The sequence below is a fragment of the Nannobrachium achirus genome, assembly GCF_963921795.1.
Source record: "Nannobrachium achirus genome assembly, chromosome: 15".
Taxonomy (NCBI): domain Eukaryota; kingdom Metazoa; phylum Chordata; class Actinopteri; order Myctophiformes; family Myctophidae; genus Nannobrachium; species Nannobrachium achirus.
Genome location: NC_137822.1, coordinates 59601764 through 59626388, shown reverse-complemented (window position 1 = coordinate 59626388; position 24625 = coordinate 59601764). Strand labels below are relative to the sequence as shown.

Here is a 24625-nt window from a genome sequence, read left to right as displayed (position 1 = left end):
GTGTGTGTGTGTGTGTGTGTGTGTGTGTGTGTGTGTGTGTGTGTGCGCGCGTGTGCGTGTGTGTGCGTGTGTGTGCGTGTGTGTGTGTGTGTGTGTGTGTGTGTGTGTGTGTGTGTGTGTGTGTGTGTGTGTGTGTGTGTGTGTGTGTTTTTTACATTTGCTTATTAATTTGGCGTTCCTTGACTTGACATTTTTTGAGAATAACAGCGTTTACAACAACAGTACATGGCAAGCCCCAAATAAGCAACTATACACTTTTTTAAAGCAAACTGCAAAACCCCCACACAACTAACCAAACATTTACATGCAATATTTGACAGAATAGAACAAGCCCACAGTCGGGGCATGGCAACACTGTCTGTAGTGGGGGAGTGGAGGAGGGGGTTGGGGAGGAGGGGGTTGGGGGGGGTCGTGGGGTAATAGCTTTCTTCCGAGAACAGGAAGAGTTGGCCAGCTGAAGAAAGAGAAAAGAGAGAGAACTGGGGGAGAGTGAAAGAATGATAATGAGTCAGAGAGGGGAGAGGTCTGTCTGTCTCTGTGCGTGTGTGCGTGCGTAAAGCAGTGGTTCTCAACCTGTGGGTCGGGACCCCCAGGGGGGTCCCCAGATGATTAACTTAAGGTGCAACATTGTTTTCTCTCTCAACAAGCAAACAAACCAATAAAGTGTAAGTTTGTACTGTAGAGGGTATCTGCACAATTCTAAAGTGACAATTTAAGGACTTTTTAATACCTCTAAAATGACTAATTAAACATTGGCCAAATTGTCGAATATCAGAGGCAGAAATTGTGAAAATAGCAGATCTACATGCTCAAAACGCTTGTGAGCATGTAGATCTGCTATTTTCACAATAGAACCGTGTTATAAAAAATCTCATGCCTCAACTCTTAGAGCTCGTCAGGGTGGGGGGGTCCCCAGTTAACATGTCATTATTTTCTGGATCTAGGCCTGAAAAGGTTGAGGTTACATGTAGTCATGTACGCTTTTGAGGTATTTTTACTTTTCTGGACTTTTTCAAATTTTCAGTACTTTTACTACTTCCACTATATCTTCAGAGACAGATATCGTACATTTACTCCACTACAACTATTTGAAAACTAGTTAAAAGTCACTAGCTATTTTGTAGATTTCGTTTATTATTACAAAACATAGGCCTACTTTCACCACTTCACCCCTATATTTAAACATGGCTATTTGAAAATAGACGATCTACAAGCTTGCAAAGCTAAAAGAGGTTTACACAATTTAGACGGGACACACTTCATAACCAGTACTTGCAACTTTTTGTACTTTAAGTTTATTTTGATGCCAATACTTTTGTACTTTTTTACCCAAGTAAATCTTGATCACTGGACTTTTACTTGTAACAGAGTCCTATTTGTGCATTGCAGTATTGATGCTTTTGCTTAAGTAAACAATTTTAGTATCTTTTCCACCACTGTGGGTGTGTGTGTTTGTGTGTTACAGAGGCGTCAGTTGGGTATGGCAGGGTATGGCAGCTGCCATACCTTGGATACAGGGAAAAAAATAAAATGTACTTCTTAAATTTAATTCATCATGTCTGTTGCTAAGGTAAGGTGCAAGACACCGGTCATGTTGCCATACCTTAGCCGTTTGCTGAACTGACGCCACTGGGCTCTCGGTCAGGGGAATCACCGCATAGTTGACATTCTTCAGTGACTCAGAATGAGCCCACATCTTAAGCCTGATTTATACCCTGCCGTGCGCGGGTGTTGCGCGACCGAAAATAGCTCCCGATCCACCAAGCAACGTGGATCGTCTATTTTTGGTGCGCGGTGAAGTATCGACCACTTTAAGGCAGGGAGGGGTCTTCTTCAGTGTCTCTTTCAAGCCAAGGACCCCCAGCTGAGAGAGAGATAAAGAAATGAAGCCCCCCCCCCCCCACACACACACACACACACACTACTAGGGCTGTCATGATTATGACATTTTGCATGACGATTAATTGTCACTCACATAATTGCTATTAACAATTTAATTGTGTATTTGTCATTGACGATTACATTTCTGTTTGGCTGTTAGGCTTTGAAGTTGCACATGGCAATCATGACACATAACCTAAATATACAAAGACATTACTGACATATCTGACAACTTTATACTTAAAAAAGAACATTGATAGTGGAAATAGCCGATCTACAAGCTTGTAGATCTGCTATTTCCACTACTTTTTTAAAGTGTTTGAAACTATTTTAACATTTCTCAACATGGAAACGATTATGACGATTATGCAAAGACATTTGCGATTAGACGATTATATAATAATTATGACCCGCACCACATATTGTATACAATCAAATCAAATCAATGTTCCCTTTTTGGCCCTTGTCACTTTGGCTGACCTGCCGGTTTAAGCGATATTACAGCGGACGTTAACATATCTGCCTTGCGTTACAGTGTTCATGTCGCCATACTATTATTGTGCGTTTGATTATCTACAGTATATCACGACGACTAAAACGATCTTGAGACACTTAAAAAGTCCCCCCGCCCCAAACCCAAATACTTTCCAGATGACGTTTGACCATGTTTTGGTCTTGTTCGTAATGGTTACTTATGGACAATATGCTATCGTACGGCCTACAGCTGTGAAAGATGACGATGAGATCTTGCAGTAGATGAAGAAATGGTTTTCTCTTAATGGACGTCCGCTGCCCGTGAGCGAGTCTTTGATGAGGGCCTCCGGTGTTGTTTGCGCTCTGGCGAGATAATATGGAAAGCTGCTTTCAACAGGGTCATTGAGTGTGTGTGGTCCTAGATATGTTGGACTTGTGTGTGACGTGTGTGTGTACGCAGTGGCGTCACACCAAATTCTGGGCCCTGGGTACAAGGATTCACTGCGGGCCCCCCATGAATGTTAACTATTGAAAAATAGCAGATATACAAGCTCACAGCGCGGCACCGAGTGCCACGCTGCGAGCTTGTAGATCTGCTATTTTCCATGTCAGTGATGCTCAAACCTTTTCATGCGAAGGACCCCCCATCTCAAAATATTTAGTTCCAGGGACCCCCAGGGAGCAACATTTGAGTTACAAATGTTGACTTAAAAAATACATATTCAAAGATGATAGTCGTGAAAATGTGCGCAAACATTTTCACGACTTTTCAAAAATAGCAGATCTACAAGCTCGCAGCGCGGCACTCGGTGCCGCGCTGTGAGCTTGTATATCTGCTATTTTTCAATAGCTAAAGTTACTAGGGCCCCTCCACCTTGGGCCCTGGTAACTCAGTCCCACTTTCCTACCCCTTGTGACGCCCCTGCATGTACGTGTGTGTGTGTGTGTGTGTGTGTGTGTGTGTGTGTGTGTGTGTGTGTGTGTGTGTGTGTGTGTGTGTGTGTGTGTGTGTGTGTGCGCGCGTGCGTGCGTGCGTGCGTGCGTGCGTGCGTGTGCGTGCGCGCGTGCCCACATGTTTGCTTGTTCTTTTGTGCTAATGCCTTTCTCAGTCAAAACACACTCATTCTGTCCTGAAACGGGGAAATTCTGACCAATGAATACCCCTGGAATGTTTACTTTTGTCTTTGTTGTCTACTAAAAAAAGCCATAAACTCATTTTGTAGTCCTACGCTGTTTTTTTTTTTTAACTCCCCCTCCTTCACACGCACGCACACATTTGGTCATTTTATAGTCTACTCAGGCTTTTGTGAACACCCTGGACAGTTTTTAATTTGCTTAATTCACTATTTAGACATTTGATATTCATGTTATCAGACACTCACCATCCAGGGCCCATTCCTATACAAACCCATTGTAACTTCTAACTCCATTTTAACCTTGATAGATTCATCAAAAACACCAATCTTTTTTTCTGGTGACTCATACTACCCTCCTAATGCGTGAGCAGGCCGTGTTTTTCGCTAACTTTTTTCATTTATTTGTAATATTTTTGGGGGGGAGATTTTGAAAAACAATACAATAACAAGTGGAACATCCGTTTAATGTGCACACACTTGATATACACAGTAGATGCTATACACAGTAGTATATTGACTGTATTCACACATTGGCCATTTTTATCGTAACCACTTAAGCCTGATGCTTGGTTGCATGTGCTGGTGTTGCATGCCATAAATAGCAGGTCTACAAGCTCAGCGCGTGTCACATTCGTGACGCGTTGTGAGCGTGTAGATCTGCTATTTACTGAGGCACGTGCACACATAGACATCAAAGGGGGCTTGAGCCCCTGCCCTTTTACCCGTCCGTTAAAAGTGCCCTCTCCAGACCATGAATGTAGTTTTCACTATGGTTTCCATGCCATACCTGAAGGTAGCATTCAAGAGAATTGCCTTGTTCAAACTCTCCTGAACTTGAATGCAGCATCTTAGGTTGAAAGAGTTACCCTCTGTGAGTACTAGAAATCCATGCCGTTACGCCACATCTCCAGTATTGACTTGATAATGCGTTCGGTGTGGTATCAAGTATCGAAAATAGCCGACCTCCAAAATAGCCGACCTTCAAGCTCACAACGCGTCGCAGCGCGACGCGTTGTGAGCTTGGAGGTCTGCTATTTTCGATATTTTCACCTAAAAGGCCCCTTTTAGAAATGTCAGCCCCTGCCTCTCTAACATTCTCTGCACGTCCCTGCTGCTGACAGGGCAACTTTGTCAAGGCAGAGAGAAGCGCTGGCATACATACATACACAGCACATACATACAGCAGCGTGCGCGCGCGTGCGTGTGCTATTGCGAACGGAGGCGTGTTGTGAAGCCATGTGGCTCCGTGTTCACATGTTTGTTCTGTGTGGGTTTTGGCCGCTGCAGAGCGGAGTGTGTGGTCACTGTGGGGTCAAAGCTCCGGTGTCACACCGTCCACTGCTGACCCAGTGTGCGCTGTGGCCTGTGGCTGCTAGCTTAAAGGCTGCCGGCCTGGCCAGCGGAGCGTGCTAATTGCACGCTTGTGGCCAACCCCAGAGTATATGGTGGCCGTCGGGTGGAAACCATGTATGTCCCCCGAAACCGTTCCTTTTTATTGTAGATATTTCTGGTAAAATAGTGAAAATAGCAGAGTGCCTTTTTAATAGTCTATATACAGTATATATATTTTTGATAAATAAGTGAAAATAGCCGAGTGTCTTTAATATATTTATTTTTGTTTGATTGGTTGATTGAAGACTTTATTAAAAGTTTGCATAGGAAAAGGTACAGTTTCATGACGGTACAGTTCACTGGTACAAGGTCTACTAAAAGGAGATCCATGAAAAGACTAAGCTTATTTCCATAGGAAACCATTGAAGTATCTCATAGTCGGGGGATATCTTAAAAAGTCCTGGAATAAATTCCTTACCAAAACATGTCTTCACCAATGTGTTTGTAAAGGTGTCTAGTAACACATCTCACAAAGACTGAAATTCAGTTTCCCTAGGAAAATCTTTGACAGCTAGGGTAATTCTGTGTCTCATTCACTCACTATACACTATACTTTAGGGGAAAAAATCACTCCCAAAAAATATGCTTTAAGTGGGATGTGAGGGGTCTAACTAGGTGTTTTTAATTATTCTGAATCCATTGCAAGCATTTGTTTTGCACAAAAAACAAAACAATCATTGGGCTAAAAACATCCCATAAAATGATGGTTTAGTGATGAGTCATCACTTTTCACAGTGGTGTGGGGGTCCATTTCTAGCCCAAGGAATGTTTTTGGTGCATTCGTTGCTACTACAGCAGAAAATGCAAAAATAGCAAATCTACAAGTTCGCTGCGTGGCACTCGGTGCCACGCTGCGAGCTTGTAGATCTGCTATTTTTTTTAAGTCATGAAACGTGGAGATGCAAGCTTCCACCCGCCAGCGACCATAGTGTAGCTCTGCTCTGCTCTGCGGTGGGAGGGACTGGGATGGATGGACGCTGCTCGCGGCCGTAATGACCCATTATCGTGGTTGTATCTATAAATGGACGCATTCCTGTTTGGTGGCAGTCGCCTCTTACTCTGTATGTGGACAGCGTTGCTTTGTTTTTGCTGTTTTTCTCAGAGCTACCGCCCGGGGAGAGAGAGAAAAAAACAAAACCCTGAGTCAGCGAAAGAAATAACGGTAGTGAGAATGGATTCTGGAAGGACAGGAGTGTGTGTGTGTGTGTTCTGTGTTTGTGTGTGAAAGTGACAAAGAATGAGAGAGAGAGAGAGAGAGAGAGAGAGAGAGAGAGAGAGAGAGAGAGAGAGGGTGGGGTTAGGGATGGGATGATATGAAAATGCCACATCATGATTAATGTTGACAAAAGAAATCGCGATTTACAATATTATCGCGATAATCAAAATCCATTATCTAGAGATGCACCGATTGATCGGCGCCGATATCAGATCGGCCGATAATGGCCATATCGGTATCGATCGGTGTTTCCATAATGGATCAAAGCGAGCCGATCGATTTTTTTAGCGAAATAGACGTGCGCGTTGTGCATGCGTGCTTCTGACAGAGGAGAGCTGTTATTCTCCTCTCTCTCTCTCTCTCTCGCTCTCTGTGTGTGTGTGTGTGTGTGTGTGTGTGGCAGTTCACTTCTGTGAGCCACTTTTCTCCCCCCTCCCCTTCTACACACACACACATGCACAGGGAGGAGTAGAGAGAGAGAGCAGAGCTGCTGCCGTCTCAGAGTGAAGTCGTTTGTTTTAAACGTCTTGGATAAACCACTGACACTGGAATAATTCATCATAGATCAGAATATAAGTAGCTTACTTCTACCTTTAGCTGTTGTCATCTCAAAGTAAAATCCACGATTTTTTATGCTCCAAATTGCTTGGATTAGAATCCAGAGAAGTTAGTGAACACGATGAATGCGTTTTCAACACTATTGCCGGCCAGCTGTGTTGTTAGGTTAACTAACGAGGCTCGTTGAGAATGACCCATTTGACATAGGGGTGTGTGTGTGTGTGTGTGTGTGTGTGTGTGTGTGTGTGTGTGTGTGGTGTGTGTGTGTGTGTGTGTGTCTCCAGTTAACGTCTCTCATTCTCTCTCTGTGCGCGACATGAGAGCTAACAGCTAGCAGCTGAAGTGTTGCCATTCAGTTTCTGACACAGAAACAAGCAAACAGGTGCAAAAAAGGTGTTGCCAGATCCTGTTTTTGTGAGCAAACAGGCCTATAAAAATAAAAAAAACTGGGTAATGTCAGTCAAACAGAAATGTTGTTGTCTGATATTGTTTAAGAACAGTGGTTCTCAAACATTTTCATGCCAAGAGCAAGGATCCCAAATGTGTAATACAGTGTACAGAAAAACAATCTTAAGGGCCTATTTGGCCTATTATTGATTGTGCTTTTAAAGAAACATGTTATTAACCATTATAACCAAGTAACCTTGAAAATAATGAAGGGCAGACAATATTGCCACTGTCTTTATAGGAAAATGTTTTAGTTTTTTTCTTTAGGAGGAATTTTCCTAGAACTAAAATGATTTACGATACGATAAAATATATCGAGAATTGAATCGAATCGTGACCTTAGAATCTAAAGTTGAATTGAATTAATATATACAATGTCAATGTGTAAGAGGAATCATTAAATATATAAATGCTGCAGTGACACAATTTATGGATTTCATGCTGTGATCGATCGGTAATATCGGTATTGGCAGATATTGATTCCACGCTGTGATCGATCGGTAATATCGGTATCGGCAGATATTGATTCCAGCTGATCGGTGATCGGTATCGGCCCCAAAAAACCTGATCGGTGCATCTCTACCATTATCCAATTTTTTCGGCAAAGTCATTTGATAAGAGAGTGAAAAAAGACGTATAGTATAAGTACCTTTTGCCAATTATAGAGGGTTTAAATGGTACGGGATATTCAGCTTAGCAAATAAAAGGTGAATTGAGCCCAGTGCATGACGGAGGACGATTTCACGATAAATTAAATCCCTGTGTTACGATTATCGTGAGTGTTTTTTATCACGATAAACGATAATATCGCTTATCGTCCCATCCCTATTTGTGTGTGAAAGTGACAAAGAATGAGAGAGAGAGAGAGAGAGAGAGAGAGAGAGAGAGAGAGAGAGAGAGAGAGAGAGAGAGAGAGAGAGAGACAGAAAGAGGGAAATGTATGCCATTGGTTGAGCGGGCGGGGGGTACTTCAATAAGCGGACACACTGGGTGCTGCTGTCAAAGAAGGCCTTGTCTATGGCTGTATTATGTGGAGCCTGTTATGGGGGTGCTGTAAAAGTTGCACTGCGTGTGGTGGCAGGCTATTATAGTCCTACAAAGGCAGAGTGCAGTAACTACGTTTTTGGACAGAGCAACTTATTTGTGTCCCCCAAAGGTCAAATTAGCCTTCTTTTTTGGGGGATGAACAATTACCTCAAGAACAGATATACAATCAGTGTAATATCGATCATATGCCTATATCTCATTTGGCTGATCAGTTGTAACACTTTTAAACACATTTTTTTCGGTGAAATTTCTGTTCGTAGTTACTGCACTCTGCCTTTGTAGGGCAGTATAATAGTAGGCTGCGTGTGGTGGCAGCGACTATTGTGCTGCTGTGGTGATGCTGTTTGACATGATACCAGAGAGCGCAAATCCACTCTCCACTAAGGCAGTGTTTCTCAACCACTGTGCCTGGGGACCTTTGGTGTGCCCCTGAGAAGGGTCAAGTGTGCCCCTTGAAACTGCTTGAAAGCCAGTATTGTATTTATCATTTTAAAGATGAGTTAAACTAGTGAAAACAGCCGACCTACAAGCACACAACGCCTCGCGGTGCGAGGCGTTGTGTGCTTGTAGATCTGCTGTTTTCACAACTGTCGCGCGATAACCTTGTATGATGAAGCAGGGCTTTACTTTGCGATGAAACGTACACATTTGAAACTTGTAAATACAAGGTTTCTTCCCGACAGTGACAATATTTACACCCCCGTATTATGTTGGTGTGCCCATGGATTCTTGGGACATGAAAAGTGTGCCCATGCAGAAAAAAGGTTGAGAAACACTGCTAGGGCATTAATGACTTGTGACTCGACTCAGTAAAAAGTTGAGTTGAAGTCGACTTGATCGTTTGATGACATCATCACATTGACTGGGTCTAAGTGAACGGTGTGGACAAAACCTGAAAATATTTCTTTTTTCTGGACTTCATAGAGTAGCCTAAAGCATCCTTTCTCCCTTAATAACGCTTTTGTTTTGATGTTAATTAAATCATAGATTCCACTGCAACCAGCATCATTAAATAATATTAATCTTTTGACTTTTTCGACTTTCCCTGATGGGTGTTTACTTGTGTAATGAAGTCGACTTTCTTTTGTTAAATTAAAGCCCTGCTTCATCATACAAAAGTGTCACACAAAAGCAGTGAGAATAGCAGATCTACATGCACTGTGCATGTAGATCTTGTAGATCTTGTGCTTGTAGAACAGTTTTGGACATACAAGGTTTCCACACGACTATGACGATATCCAAATCAATTCTAATAGATTCTTTTTATAATTGACTTAAGTCTGATAACAATAACTATATACATTGCACGTGAACTGTTCCACAAACTAACGCTGCTTCTCTGCTTGCTCTCTCCTTCCCCCTCACAGTGGATCCAGCGGACCTCTTGAAGATTCTAGATTTTCACAGTTTACCGGAGGGCGTATCGAGAACGACGGGTTTCTGCTCACATAGGAGGTCAACGAATGGACCCGACGTGGCCTACCGGGTCTCCAAAGACGCCCAGCTCAGCGCCCCCACCAAACAGCTGTATCCAAGTATGTACACCTGCACAAGACTTCGCCCTTCTTTGAATGTGCTCTTCAGCTCCCTTTTTAAAGGGGCCACACCATGCTTTTCAAAATATATATTTTGTATACAAATTGGTCCGTAATACGGTTTTATACAGGGTTTAGCCTAAACAACCACTCGGAAATTTAAATTTCATGTTCTGTCTGTCTCCAATTTCCGAGCCGTTTCAGATGCAATCCCAAAATGCCCTTTGTTGGCAACAGAGCGCTGTCTTTGGGCTAGAATTGGAACGATACAGAGAATATTAGAGAACCACGATGGGAACCATGTAGAGTCAATCGTAATCTTCTCTGTATCGTTCCAATTTTAGCACCACTTTACCTCATGGTTCCAGCTCATATATATAGTCTCAATAGAATCCACCCCAAAAGTACCGCCCCCTTCTCTTAAGTTGCCAGGAAACTGAAGTGGAGGGGCGGTACTATGCAAATGAGCCCTGGTGTGACTTCACACCAGTCCCCTTTTCAGGAGAGAACCATTCAGACCCACCCACTCAGAATCACAGAAATGAAAACCAAGGCTTAGAGTTAATGAATTGTATTTTTTTTTTGGTGGAAAAATACACTGGGAATAATAAAATACATGAAAAAAAATAATAATTTTATGGTGTGGCCCCTTTAAGATCCCTTTTCTCTTTACTATTGCGTTCCAGTCCGATTAATCCACCTGCTGGCTGTTTGTTTCACGTCGTCGCCATCTTCCTCTCCAGTGTCTTTCTCTGTCCATTTCGTTGTTTTCTGTGTTGTTTCCTTGTTGTTTTCTGTGTTGTTTTCTCATAATCGTCGATGTAAAATGATTTAAAATAGTGAAAATAGACGATCTACAAGCTTGTAGATCGGCTATTTTCAAATAGCCACGGTAAAAAAATAGGGCTAAAGTGGTTAATGTATGTTTTATAATCTTATAATTTATATCTGCAAAGTAACTAGCAACTAAAGCTTTCAAATAATTGTAGTGGAGTAAAAAGTACAACATTTGGATTTGAGATGTAGTGGAGTAGAAGTAGAAGTACAGAAAACTGGAAACACTCAAGTAAAGTACAAAACACCTCAACATTGGTAAATCTACTTAGTTACTTTACACCACTCTTGGTTCCGTTTGTCCACTTCTTCTCCATTTGTTTCCTTTTCGCCCCCCCCCCCTGCTCAGACCCCTCCCCCCCCTCCCCCCCCCCACACACACAACACACACCACCCCCCCCCCCCCCCCCCCCCCCCCCCCCTCCCTTTTTCTTTTTTTTTAACGACAGACTTAAAGACCTTTTAGTGGCGTGTCTTATGACGCGCTATAACCTCCATGTTACTAACCGCCTCTGCTATGTAAGGGCCTTGACCTCCGGGGAACCTGGTGACCTTCCACCCCAAGGCCATAATAAAATAAAAGGGGGCGGGGGGTAATGTTTAACACGGCTGAGAAAGTCGTTTCTGTTCCCTTTCCTTTTCCCTGTGCGCCCCCAGGGCGCACAGGGGGGGGGGGGTGAGTGGGACTGAGTTACTAGGGCCCAAGGTGGAGGGGCCCTGGTAAGTTATTCTATACTCTAGCTATTGTAAAATAAATACACAAAGATGTACAAGCTCACAGTGCGGCACCGAGTGCCGCGCTGTGAGCTTGTAGATCTGCACATTTTTTTAAAGTCGTGAAAATGTGTGCAAATCTTTGAATATATGTATTTTTTTAAGCGAACATTTGCAACTCGAATTTTGCTTCTGGGGGGTCCCTGGTACTAAATATTTTGGGGGTCCTTCACATGAAAAGGTTTGAGCACCACTTACATAGAAACACAGGTTCAAAGACTTGCACAAATGTTCACGATTTTTCAAAAATAGCAGATCTACAAGCTTGCAAGCGCGGCACTCGGTGCCGCGCTGTGAGCTTGTATATCTGCTATTTTTCAATAGCTAAAGCACAAAATAATGCGTAATCATGCGTTCCCAGTCTAAATGGGTTAAACCCCCTCCTCCCCTATGAAGAACATTCATGGGGGGCCCCGCAGTGAATCCTTGCACCCAGGGCCCAGATTTTGGTGCGACGCCCCTGGCGCCCCTCTTCGTACAGCTGCAGGTAGCGGTTTTTATTGGTCATGATGATATCACACGTTTGATGTCACCAGGGCTAATACATTATAGTCATGGAAGTTGGGTGGGCCACATCTGGTTTTTGCACCTATATCAGCCCTCCCTTGCGCACACGCACGCACACACACGCACGCACACACACAGACGCGCGCGCACGCACGCACTCTCACACACAAGCACACACACGCACCGGTGCGCACACACACACATTACTCATGTTCCCAGGGCTGTCGCACCAAATTCACGGCGGGGCCCCCCCCATGAATGTTCTTCTTAGGGGGAGGGGGTTTAACCCATTTAGACTGGGAACACATTATTTTGTGCTTTAACTATTGAAAAATCTTTGAATATTTCAAATCTTCCTAAGGTTTTTTTGAAAAACCTATGTTTCTATTGTCAGTGGTGCTCAAACCTTTTCATGTGAAGGACCCCCAAAATTATATGTATTTGGCCACGGACCCCCATCTCAAAATATTTAGTTCCAGCGACCCCCCAGAAAAATAAAACATATATAAAATATAACATATAAAATATAACATATATTCAAAGATTTGCACCTATTTTCACAACTTTTCAAAAATAGCAGATCTACAAGGCACTCTTGTAGATCTGCTATATTTTCAATAGCTAAAGTATAAAATTATTAAGGCCCCTCCACCTTGGCCCTAGTAACTCAGTCCTGAAGATGCTCTCTAGCATAAAAAGTATGATTTTATTATTAATTTATTCCTTAAATATTTTTCATTACAATTGGGTTTGTGGGGTGGGGGGGTTTGTGGAGTTTCGCTGTCTCCGTGTGGCAGAAAGGTCTATACGATAAAGAACTAGTGCGGAATCGCCCAAATTCGTTTTCGTCCGGATGCCGCCTAAAAGACGTGACCGGGCTAAGTAGCGCAGCTGCAGCTAATCAAATTAATAATGGGTGTGTCCAGAGTGGTGGGTGTGCCAGTGTGCAAGCGTAGACAGTAGTCAACACAGTGCTGTCGGTGCACAGCGACACGCCTAAACCTAACACCGGTTATTAATTGTATTAGCAGCAGCTGTGTTGCTTATGCCACAGTGTACTATAAGTTCAGTCTTGTGCAGCCTGCCATGGTTTTACCCTGCTGTAGTTTTGAACCTTAACTGGGTAACAAACTGTGGTCATACACTAGAGTTTCAAGCCTCTAAATTCCACTAATGTGTTTGCTGCATAATTATAATAATACAGCCAGCAGCCTTTTCAGGTTGGCGAGGTTTATAGTAAGGGTAAGTTAGCCGAGTGCTGGACCAATCAGTGAACTAAATCATTACCAATAGCTTTCTTCACAAATGTGTTCATAAAGGTGTCTACTATCACCTCTAAACTTTTTCAATCAAACTCCCTTGGGAAACTTTGTGGGAGCCAATCAAAGTTGGGGGTATCCCGAGGGCCTGGTATTAAAGGGGAAAAAATAAAATAAAAAATGTCAATATGAGCGTATGAGGTGTGTAATTAGGGTATTTTGGGGCTGCTGAATCCACTCCAACCATTAGTTATCACATCAGTAAAAATGACTACTCCAACCATGTTTTTTATTGCCAATATCACAACACACAAAAGTAGTTGTGGCCTATTTTATGGTCAAGGAGTAATTCTTCTGATAACTAATGGTTGGAATGGATTCAGCAGCCCCAAAATACCCTAATTACACACCTCATAGTCATACGCTCATATTGTCCATTTCTTTATTTTCCCCCCTTTAATCCCAGGCCCTCGGGATACCCCCAACTTTGATTGGCTCCCACAAAGTTACCACAAGGGAGTTGTGATTGAAAAAGTTCAGAGGTGATAGTAGACACCTTTATGAACATATTTGTGAAGAAAGCTATTGGTAATGATTTAGTTCCCAGATTGGTCCAGCACTCGGCTAACTTTCCCTTACTACTAGGGATTTTGAATGTCAAACTTTGTTAGATGTGTTACTAGACACCTTTACAAACACATTGGTGAAGACATTCCTTGGTAAGAAGAACTAGAATTCCCAGATTTGACATTATTCTGATAATATTCTCTGAGTAGTGTCCAGTGAAAGACCTCCTCAGAAGGAGTGAGGAGCAGTGTTGATTTTGTCGACTAAAACGATGACTGCGTCTGTTTCACTGACGAAAACGAAAATAAAAACGAAATAAAAACTAAGCTGTGATGACTAAAACTAAGACTAAATATATTGACAATTTCGTCAACAAAATAAAAACTAGACTAAAACGTTAGGGAGGGACTAGTGGAGAAGAGAGTCATTTTATGTTTGGTTGCTCTCAGGTGTTGCGTGCTGAAAATAGCCGATCTACAAGCTCACAACGCGCCGTAGATCTGCTATTTTCAGCACACAACCAAGTGCAAAATCTGTCATTACGATGCAATCAAGGCCTGCCAAAATACATTTTAGTCGACTAAATTAAACTGTAGATTTAGTTGCCTGAAAACCTAATGATATTTAGTCGACTAAAATTAGACTAAAACTAAAACTTTTTCAGGTGACTAAAATTATGACTAAAACTAAATGACATTTTATTCAAAAGACGATGACTAAAACTAAATAAGAATTGCTGTCAAAAACAACATTGGTGAGGAGGGGATGGGCCCAAGGAGGCAGGGGAAGGAACAGTGCAGTGGGGATGAAGGGAGGGGGAGGGAGGGAGGGAGGGAGGGAGGCGCGGGGTTCCATTTTTCCCCTCGTTCTGTTTGTGCTGACGTGGCTGTGGTTGAGTCTACTGTTCACTGCTTCACAGCGCCATTCTCCTCTCCTCTCCTCTCCTCTCCTCTCCTCTCCTCTCCTCTCCTCTCCTCTCCTCTCCTCTCCTCTCCTTGGTTTGAGCAGTGGTGTAAAGTAACTAAGTATTACTTACGTACTGTACTTAAGTACAGTTTTTAGGTATTTGTACTTTACTTGAGTAATTCCAATTTCCAATACTTTTACTTCTATTCCACTACATCTCGGATCCAAATATTGTACTTTTACTCCACTACATTTATTTGAAAACTTGCATCTTGTCCTTGAATTCTGCTGCCAAGCAACGTTTTACCTTGTTATGTTTCCTCTTCTAACTGAGATAGCGTGTGGGCCGGACGGTATTATCATTCCACACAACGATATTATACCTTTTCTTCATTTCTTCACTGTTATATGCAAAAATCGAACCTCTGTTCGAAGTGGAGCTGTGTGTGTGTGTGTGTGTGTGTGTGTGTGTGTGTGTGTGTGTGTGTGTGTGTGTGTGTGTGTGTGTGTGTGTGTGTGTGTGTGTGTATTGCAGTTGAAAACAGCGCCCCTCCCTTAACATGTGTGGTCATAAAAGGTACTACCACATTCTTGAGGCTACATACGGACCCACATAGACGGGGCTACATACGGACCCACATAAACGGATACACACACGGCCATGTATAGGGAGCTCCACACAGCTCCAATAACTCGACAAGCTCAGATTAAGTGAAATTAGCTCACGTTCGATAACGTAAGTTGTGAAAGTTGCTAGAAAAGTGTGACACCTTAGGTAGGGTTGGCGAAAGGGACTTTCTGTGTGGAGTTTGCATGTTCTCCCCGTGTCTCCTAGGGTAAGATACCCTCACAAAAACATGCAGTAATCCTGGTCTCAATAATGCCTCCCCCTGGCCAGCCGGGGCGCCTGATGGAGGGGAAAGGAACTGGTTGGAATAACTTGTTCCTTCCACGCGCTATGTCCAAACCGGGTAAATCCCCCCTGTCAGTTGAAAAGAAGCAACTTGGACTACTCATGCACTGAAGGAAGCATGAGGTCAGTCCGTTGTCTCCCCAGGCGCGGCAGAGGGAGAGCAGAAACCAGGATTACAGGTTAGGTAATTGGCACTGGGTGACAATGGGTTACAAAATCATGAAAAAAAAAAAAAAAAAAGACACGTAACTTTGGATTTGACAGTCAAGTCAGCCATGTCGGTAGATTGCGTATATACTGTAGGCCGCATGTCACAATATTTCTTCTCAGCGGAGGCTCGCGCAGGGTTGAGTCTTTGGAAGACCTTTGATGTGCGTCTCCTTCAAGGGGCTTAAGGCCAAATAGAACCCCGCGAGGCTGCGCTGTGTAGCCTTGCATGTCCTCTCATGCACTCGGAAAAAAACGCTCGTATGGTCGGGTTGGCTTTGAACTACTGTAAGAGGAGAAGCGACACGCGGCTCTGTTTGGATACACGGATACTATAATTACATGCATGCAGAGCACAGTGCCACTCCGCAGCGTCCAAAATAACAGTCTGCCGAATACAAAACGGAATGGACGACTTCGTGAGAGGCTCCACGTTGTCCATGCGGACGCAGACAACTTATTTTTTTTACAACAAGCGTTCATATTTTAGACAGTCATTAGAGAAAAGAAAAGATGAGTGTGGTTGGGGGCGTACAAGTGGCTAAATTATGTATTTTTAAGACACTATAAGCCGGCACCCTGAACAGTTTTTAATGTGCTTGATTCAACATCTAGATATTTGATATTCTTATCATCAGACTTTAGATTTTCTTAGATCTTCCTATACAAACCCATTGTAACTTCAAACTCCATATTAACTATGACAGATTAATCAAAAACACACATCTTTTTTCTGGTGACTCAAACTATCCTGCTAATACGTGAGCTGGCCGTGTTTTTTCGATAACTTTTTTCATTTATTTGTAATAATTTTTGGGGGAAAATGGAAAAAATGTAAAATAAAATAAAATGGTTATGGAAAAAACACGGCCAGCTCTTAGGAGGGTAGTATGAGTCACCAGACTCATACTTTTTTTTATGAATCTATCATGGTTAAAATGGAGTTTGAAGTTACAATGGGTTTGTATATAATATGAAGGGGCCCTGGATGGTGAGTGTCTGAATGAATATCAAATATATATTGAATCAAGCAAGCCTGATTAGACGATAGACGATTAGACGATAAGTGGAAAATAAGTATCTGTGGGCTTCAGACTGGCCCGTAGAAAACCAGGAAGTGGCGTACACGTTCTCGAACCGGGCGGCTCCGTTCACCTCGGCATTAAGAAGAAGCTAATATGTTCCACAAGGCTGCTGAGCTCATTAAGAATCCCATTGGTCCGTTTCTGGTCTCAGCCCATGAGGACATTTCGCCGCGGAGTTACGACTTTGGCCCTAAGCCCGAAGACACTGTAACTTCCTGCCCCCGTAATAAGCCGGACTCATGCTTTCGCCCGAACCTCGCATCACCAGACTTTGCACCGCCGACGAAAAGCTTGGCATTCGCTCTAAACCGGGTTGTGTGATCCGGTGTAGAAAATAAAATTAAATAAATACCGGGACCGGTGGTTGGTGTTCCCCACATAATGCAAATCAACATGTGTATTCCCCCTAGTCGCACTATAGCCGGGGAGCCACAGGCCCAAAAGCTCAAAGAATAGGATGTTACCTGTGATGTCATGACATACTTTTAATTTTTGTTTTTTCTATTAATTTGGTCATCAAGGTCCACAGAATGAGAGGCCTGCTCTGCCGGAAATCCTGCGAAAAAAAGTTATGGCCATTTGTATATTCACTCCATCGACTTCAATATAAAGGAAAGAAACACACCAAAAAAATATGCTTTAAGTAGCATGTGAGGGGTCAAACTAGGGATTCTTGATGATTCTGAATCCATTGCAAGCATTTGTTTTGCATGAAAAACATTCCTTGGGCTAGAAAACGGACCAAAATAATGGTGAAAAGTGATGACTCATAACTTTTCACAGGTTTGAGAGGCTGAAATCTAGCCCAAGGAATGTTTTTCATGCAAAACAAATGCTTGCAATGGATTCAGAATCATGAAGAACCCTTAGTTTGACCCCTCACATGCTACTTTTTTTGGTGTGTTTTTTTCCAGTATAGTGAAGTCAATGGGAAACTTTTTTTCGCAGGATTTCCGGCAGAGCAGGCCTCTCATTATGTGTACCTTATTGATCAAATTAATAGGACAAACAAAAATTTGGAGTATGTCATGACATCACAGGTCCTCTCTCATTTTGGCCCAGTGGCTCCCCGGCTACTACGAGTTAGAATAAAAATCGTCACTGTCGGTTAGAAACCTCATATCTCCACGCAAAACTTTGAAAAATAGGTTGTCGTTGTGTGCTTGTAGATCTGCTATTTTCACTATTTTAAAATCATTTTTAAAGCGACAAATACAAAACGAACGGTTTTGGACATTACACGGTTTCCACCCGACAACAGCGAAATGATTATTATTATACCAAAAGAAACGAAACGACGATAGCAATTTAAACCAATCTTAAACCAGGGGAATCATTTTGGAGGCGCGCGGCTGCCCGTTGACTACAAAACAACGTCAAAAAACGACAAAAGTCATTTCCATTCCCGACCGGATCAGAAACACATACCGGTATATACACTTTGACGCGGTTACGAGCGCTTTTGATCGGAGAGGGAAGGGAAAGGGAACGCGCTGGCCCGTGACCCCCGTTTTGCCTCAAGACAGCTCATAATGATGTGCTGGGAGAGAGTGAGCGCAGACATGCAATCACTAGGAAAACATTTGTAGGGGATGATTCACATGGAGCCCTCAGACACACAGGGACGCAGCGGGGGAAGGAGCAGAAGGCTTCTTGTGGTCCATCCGTGATTACCTTCCTTCTGTGAAAAAAAAAACAAAGGGATGTGGGGGAGGCTTCTGTGAACGTTCGTATCGTCGTTGTCGGGTGAAAACCTTGTCAAGTAAAAAACCTTAAACCTTAAAAACTTAAACCTTTAAGTTAAGGCATAAGAGCGGGTACTTAAGACAATCAAAATACAGCCCTCTGAATGTCCAAAACCGTTAGTTTAGCATTTTTCATTTTAAGAACGATTTAAACTAGTGAAACCAGCCGATCTACAAGCACACAACGCCTCGCAGTGCGAGGCGTTGTGTGCTTGTAGATCGGCTGTTTTCACTAGTTTTGTGCGACGGCCTTGAGTGATGAAGCAGGGCTTTACTTTGCGAAAGAACGTACACATTTGAAATTGGAGATACGAGGTTTCTGCCCGACAGTGGCGATATGTTTCCCTGGGATGTCTCTCATGTTCCACAGATACGTTTTTTCCCCCCTGTTTGCAGCGCTTTGTTTGATTGCTCTTATATTCTTTTCCCTGTGTTTTCACTCTTATTTTATGACAAGGTCTTTTAAATATTTGTAGCTTATCATTTGATTGGTCTTTAATGTTTCCCCACACATAATTGCGACCGAAGGTTGCAGTATACCATGAGAAATGGCGCCGCTTGTCTCGGTCTGTCTGTCTGTCTGTCTGTCTGTCTGTCTGTGTCAGTCATTCAGTCAGTCAGTACACATTTTTACCGCCTATTGGTTCCCTTGTCACTGTGACATCACTCTGACATCATGCTCTGATGTCACTGTGAATGGGTTTGCTGCTCTGACATCACACTCTGGCTTCATGTCCCTTTTATGCCCATATATTTTATGCCCATATATAGTTGACAATGTGATGTCAGAAAATGCCCATATATGGGCATTCCCAGATCACACTAGCAAACTTGTACGTTTTATGCCCATATATGGAGATCCCTGTCCCAGTGTCATCAATATTAAGGGCATATCTGGGAATGCCCATATGTAGGCATGTTCTGACATGCCCATATATGGGCATTCCCAGATCACACTTGCAAATTAATTACGTCCTTGTGCGTTCTATGCCCATATATGGAGATCCCCCTCCCGATGTCATCAATATTAAGGGCATATCTGGGAATGACCATATTTGCTAATGCCCATATATGGGCATGTTCTGCCAATCTCGACGGGCACTGTTGAGATTGGGTAACTGGTCCGATATACATCACTGGCCAGATAAAAATCACTGGCCGACATGCGACCTCGGCGAGGTCACATGTCGCCCTGAGGGGTCTTACTAGTAGTCAGAGAATATTATCAGAATAATGTCAAATCTGGGAATAAATTCCTTACCAAGAAATGTCTTCACAACGTTTGAAATTCAAAATTCCTAGGAGACTTTTCTAATCTGTCTAAACGTACATGCTATCTGACATTTTGAGCGAGACAAGAATGAATACATGGGATACAGTACAGTACAGTGCAGTACAGTACATTCTCAAAGAGACACTCTGTAGCTGAAGCTTTTGGGTGAATTATTGGGGAATTCCACAGGAGTTCTCTAGCTGACCCCTCTCTCACATTTGGCTCGTTGAGGTGGATTAATGCCAATGTCAGCACAACACGCAGCAAGGAAAGAATGATGCAGTCGTCGCCCCCCCGTCCTCCCCTCCCCTCTCCCTCACCACCACTTGATCTGAAATGGGGGGGTGGGCTTTGAAAGTCTGACCTGACGATCGGGAGGCTGGGGGAGTCATATCACGATTTACCACAGGGTTCCCCAATTAGTTTTCCCCAAGGGCAGAATTATTCTAGGGTACCAAGCCGAGGGCCACAACATTGCAGGGGGCAACGGTGGCGTTCCCGCTACTCCAGCGACGGTTCCGATATCGTCGTTGTCGGGTGAAAATCTTGTATGTCCAAAACCGTTTGTTTTGCATTTATCATTTTAAAAATGATTTAAACTAGTGAAAACAGCCGGTCTACAAGCACACAACGCATCGTGAGGCGTTGCGTTGTGTCAAAAGCTTCCATGGGCGGGGTTTGCCCAGAACTCATATGCGTTTCCAAATAACGCCTCAAAACCATAGCGCCGCTTCAGTAGGTCGGATCTTGATTCGGATTTTGATGGCGTCTGGCATGTGCATACGATCCTTTGCCCAGTCGATAGGTTAGTGTGCACGATCCGGCACGGAGGTGCGCACGCGCCCACGTTGATTCTTGCCGTCTGTCCCATTGTAAATCCCTTAGGCCCACGCCTGTTGTGCAACCATCAGAGCAATTCCCCAGAACGGCTTGTAAACATTGAAGCGGCCGCCCTACTGGCCAAAGCTGGAATTTCAGGCGGGGTGAAACATACATGCACGAGCATAAGAGTGCGCCGCTGGGGTCTACAATAGGGTTCAATGGACGTCAACGTCGTTCGTGACGTCATTACGTCTCGACATCAAACATTTTGGAACATAATTATGTTCCAATTTCCCCCAGAATGCACCTGGATTCAGCTACTTCCGCATGCTTCAAAACGCCACTGAGCACTTGCATTGAAGTGAATGGCTGGGGGCGGGGCGGGGCTGTCCGCTCTCTATTATATATATGTTACCGGATGTTTGGGTAACTCAGGACGTTCTATGTAAGAGCGCTTGTTTTGTCGTTCACCACACACCAATCACCACCAGGTGGCGACGACAGCCATTCACTAGTGAAGGCGCTGACGTCACTCGTTTGCGACTCTATTTGCGACTTTATTTACTAGCCTAGCCTAGCCTAGCTTAGCCATTAGCTCCATTGTAGTCACTTGGACAGGGCGTTTATCGTGGGCTTGCCCAGGCCTTACGGCCTGGGCATAAATATAACGATTGCATTCACCACGGCTTCGTAACTCGCACGGCGCTCCGCCGGCCGCGCGGCCCTGGCCCGCTCTTCGCGGCCACTCGCACCTGCGGTGCTCGGGGGCGAAGAGCAGGACCAAGGTCCGCTGGCCTGCGCGCCGCTTGCAATGTCGTGGACAATCGAGCGGCTCCGTTCCGCCCCGTGCTGCACGACGAGTGCTCCGTTTCTCGACCGTCCTGTTTCTCTAACAAACCGTGACATATATACTCTATGTCACAGAGAGAACCGGGGCCGTTACAGTGTCACGATAGCACTCTCTAGTGGTGTTTTGGTGGTGGTTTATCATCAGTCCAGTCAAAATCTTAAGTACATATTAAATGAAAATATAACTATTTCCTGGCGTTTTTGGCGCACAGCCATATTTTGGGTTAGCAGGGAATGTGTGTTCAGTAGGCTACTTGAGTACAGTTACTTTGCAGTTGCGTTAGACCTGGGAGAGTATAACAGTGGTGGTGGGGAGCAGATGTCATGGTGGAGTTAGAGCGAGAAATATGCCTAGCGCAGCGAAAATGGAGCTCCGGTGGCAGACCGCTCGCTCCCTAGCGTCTACCCCCTCTAACCAGTAAGTAAAGCCTACATACAGGGCTATTAGCTGTAATGGATGTCCCACAGACAGGTCCAACGGAAAACACAATAAAGTCCCCCACACTCGTGAAATCAACTCCCCACATGCACTGCACAGTACAAAATGGAACCAACACGCACCCTTAAAGGAGTAGTTCACCCCCAAAATTACTTTTTTTTTTTCTTTTGGTTTATCATGCCATTTGATTACAATAAATGTATCCCCATCGATTCCGGATGGGGACCCAAATTGATTTGGGTCCCCATCCAAATCCCCAAATCTTTATATATATCGTCGTTGTCGGGTGGAAACCTTGTATGTCCAAAACCGTTCATTTTGTACTTATCGTTTTAAAAATTATCTAAACTAGTGAAAATGGCTGATCTACAAGCACACAACGGCTCGCGGTGCGAGGCGTTGTGTGCTTGTAGATCTGCTATTTTCTGCTATTTTCACTGGTTTTGTGCAATTGTGTTATGAACCAGGGTTTTACTTTACTTTTAAAACGTACAAATGTGGAACTTGGAGATACGAGGTTTCTTCCCGACAGTGGCGATATATATTATTTTAAAGCGAACATTTTTAGCTCAAATCTTTGCTTCTGGGGGGGTAGTTAGTACACCCAAAACATGTATATCAATTACCCAGCCCGTGGAGACTGGAATTCACGGATATCTTATTTGTTTTAGTCGCTTTCCTAAGCCAATACTTTGAGTCTCCATATAGGGAACAAAGCAGGCTCTTTGTGACCACCACTGCTCGTCATAACATTATTGGCTTAAAGGAGTAGTTCACCACTTTTCAACCTGTCTTCATATAATAGGTCCTCACTAATGTTCATGATAAAATATCACAATTCTTTTCTACTCAGTCCAAGTCTCCTAGGAGAGCTGTGGGAAGTTCAGAATCCATCGTCTTGTGACATCATCAGTTTCCCCAAAAAAAAAATGTAATCAATATTTTTGAAAAAAATATTTAGATTTTTATTATCGCGAGAACAATGGCTTCCACTTTAACATTGCAACTTTTCAGGAATAGAAAGCCTGCAGTTTCTATAAGCTGGATTGGCAATCGATGATGTCACAAGACGATGGGTTTCTGACCTGCCCACAGACCTCCTCTGAGAAAAAAAAAAAAAAAAAAAGCTATTTTTGAGTGAGGACCAATTATATGAACATAGGTTGAAAAGTGGTGGAGTGCCCCTTTAAGTATGCGGCAGAAACAAAAAGATATCCATGAATTCAAGTCAGTGTTGATTTTGTCGACTAAAACTATGACGAAAAATGTTTGTCGACTGCGTTTTTTTCACTGACGAAAACTAAACAAAAACAAAATAAAAACTAAGCTGTGATGACTAAAACTAAGAATATATTGACAATTTCGTCAACAAAATAAAAACTAGACTAAAACGTTAGGGAGGGACTAGTGGAGAAGAGAGTCATTTTATATTTGGTTGCTCTCAGGTGTTGCGTGCTGAAAATAGCCGATCTACAAGCTCACAACGCGTCGCGCTGCGACACGTTGTGAGCTTGTAGATCTGCTATTTTCAGCACACAACCAAGTGTAAAATCAGTCATTACGATGCCATCAAGGCCTGCCAAAATACATTTCAGTTGACTAAATCAACTGTAGATTTAGTCACCAAAAATCTTGTGATATTTAGTCGACTAAAATTAGACTAAAAACTAAAACTTTTCAGGTGACTAAATTATGACTAAAACTAAATTACATTTTATTCAAAAGACTATGACTAAAACTAAATCAAAATTTGCTGTCAAAAACAACACTGATTCAAGTCTCCACGGGGTGTAGTCTGGGCATTTCGGGCAGTATGTTGATGGAATCGTGCACTTTATGAAAGAAGCATGACATTTGGAATTTGTTTTGGCTATATAGGGCCATCGCAGATTTGTCTTGGGAAACTTGTGGGAGCCAATCAAAGTTGGGCTCTCATAGACTTTACTATACAGTAGAATAATACAAAAAAATAAATTTGCTTTAAGTAGCATGTGAGGGGTAAAACTAGTTTTTTTTTCATGATTCTGAATCCAATGCAAGCATTTGTTTTGCAAAGAATGCTTCCTTGGGCTAAAAACCGCCCCCAAAAAACTATGGTTTAGTGATGAGTCGTCACTTTTCACAGTTTTATGGGGGCCGTGTTTCGGAAAGGAATGTTTTTCGTGCAAAACAAATGCTTGCATTGGATTCAGAATCCCGAAAAAAAAAAAAAAAATAGTTTGACCCCTCACATGCTACTTAAAGCATATTTATTTTTTGTATTATTTTACTGTATAGTAAAGTCTATGAGAGCCCAACTTTGAGTGGCTCCCACAAGTTTCCTAAGACAAATCTGCGATGTCCCTATAGCCAAAAATGTTCCATATGGCATGTTCTGTGTGCCAAATGTCATGCTTCTTCATAAAGTGCACGAATGCAATTTGTGCACGAAACGCTCAGACCCCCACAAATGCAGTCATTTTTTGGGGTGTTGTAAGCTTGTCGGTCTGCTATTTTCAGTAAATATACCGTTTTCAAGGTAGAGCGAAAAAAGACCAGCTTAGAGCCTTGAGGGACCCCATTCGATAAACGTGTGAAAGTAAGAAGTGGTTTAGAGTTAATTCAGTTATTTCAGTAGACGGGAAATGCTAGCTTTGCACCTTGTTGGCCAGCTAAGCAGTCATGTGTGATACTTTTTCCCGTACGTTTCCAGTCTGACAGTGGGAGAGGTGCTGCTGCTGGAAACACAACCATTCCAGTCCTACGCGCACACGAATACA

At 43.1% G+C, this 24625-nt stretch overlaps 1 protein-coding gene across 1 annotated transcript in view; it reads left to right on the top strand.

The window, feature by feature from the left end:
* Positions 1 to 24625, top strand: part of col5a1 (procollagen, type V, alpha 1) — a 245961-nt gene that overhangs the window by 44357 nt on the left and 176979 nt on the right. The window contains exon 2 of the mRNA XM_080743867.1: positions 9519 to 9686. Coding sequence (XP_080599993.1) covers positions 9519 to 9686 — 168 coding nt within the window. The remainder of the gene's footprint in view (positions 1 to 9518; positions 9687 to 24625) is intronic.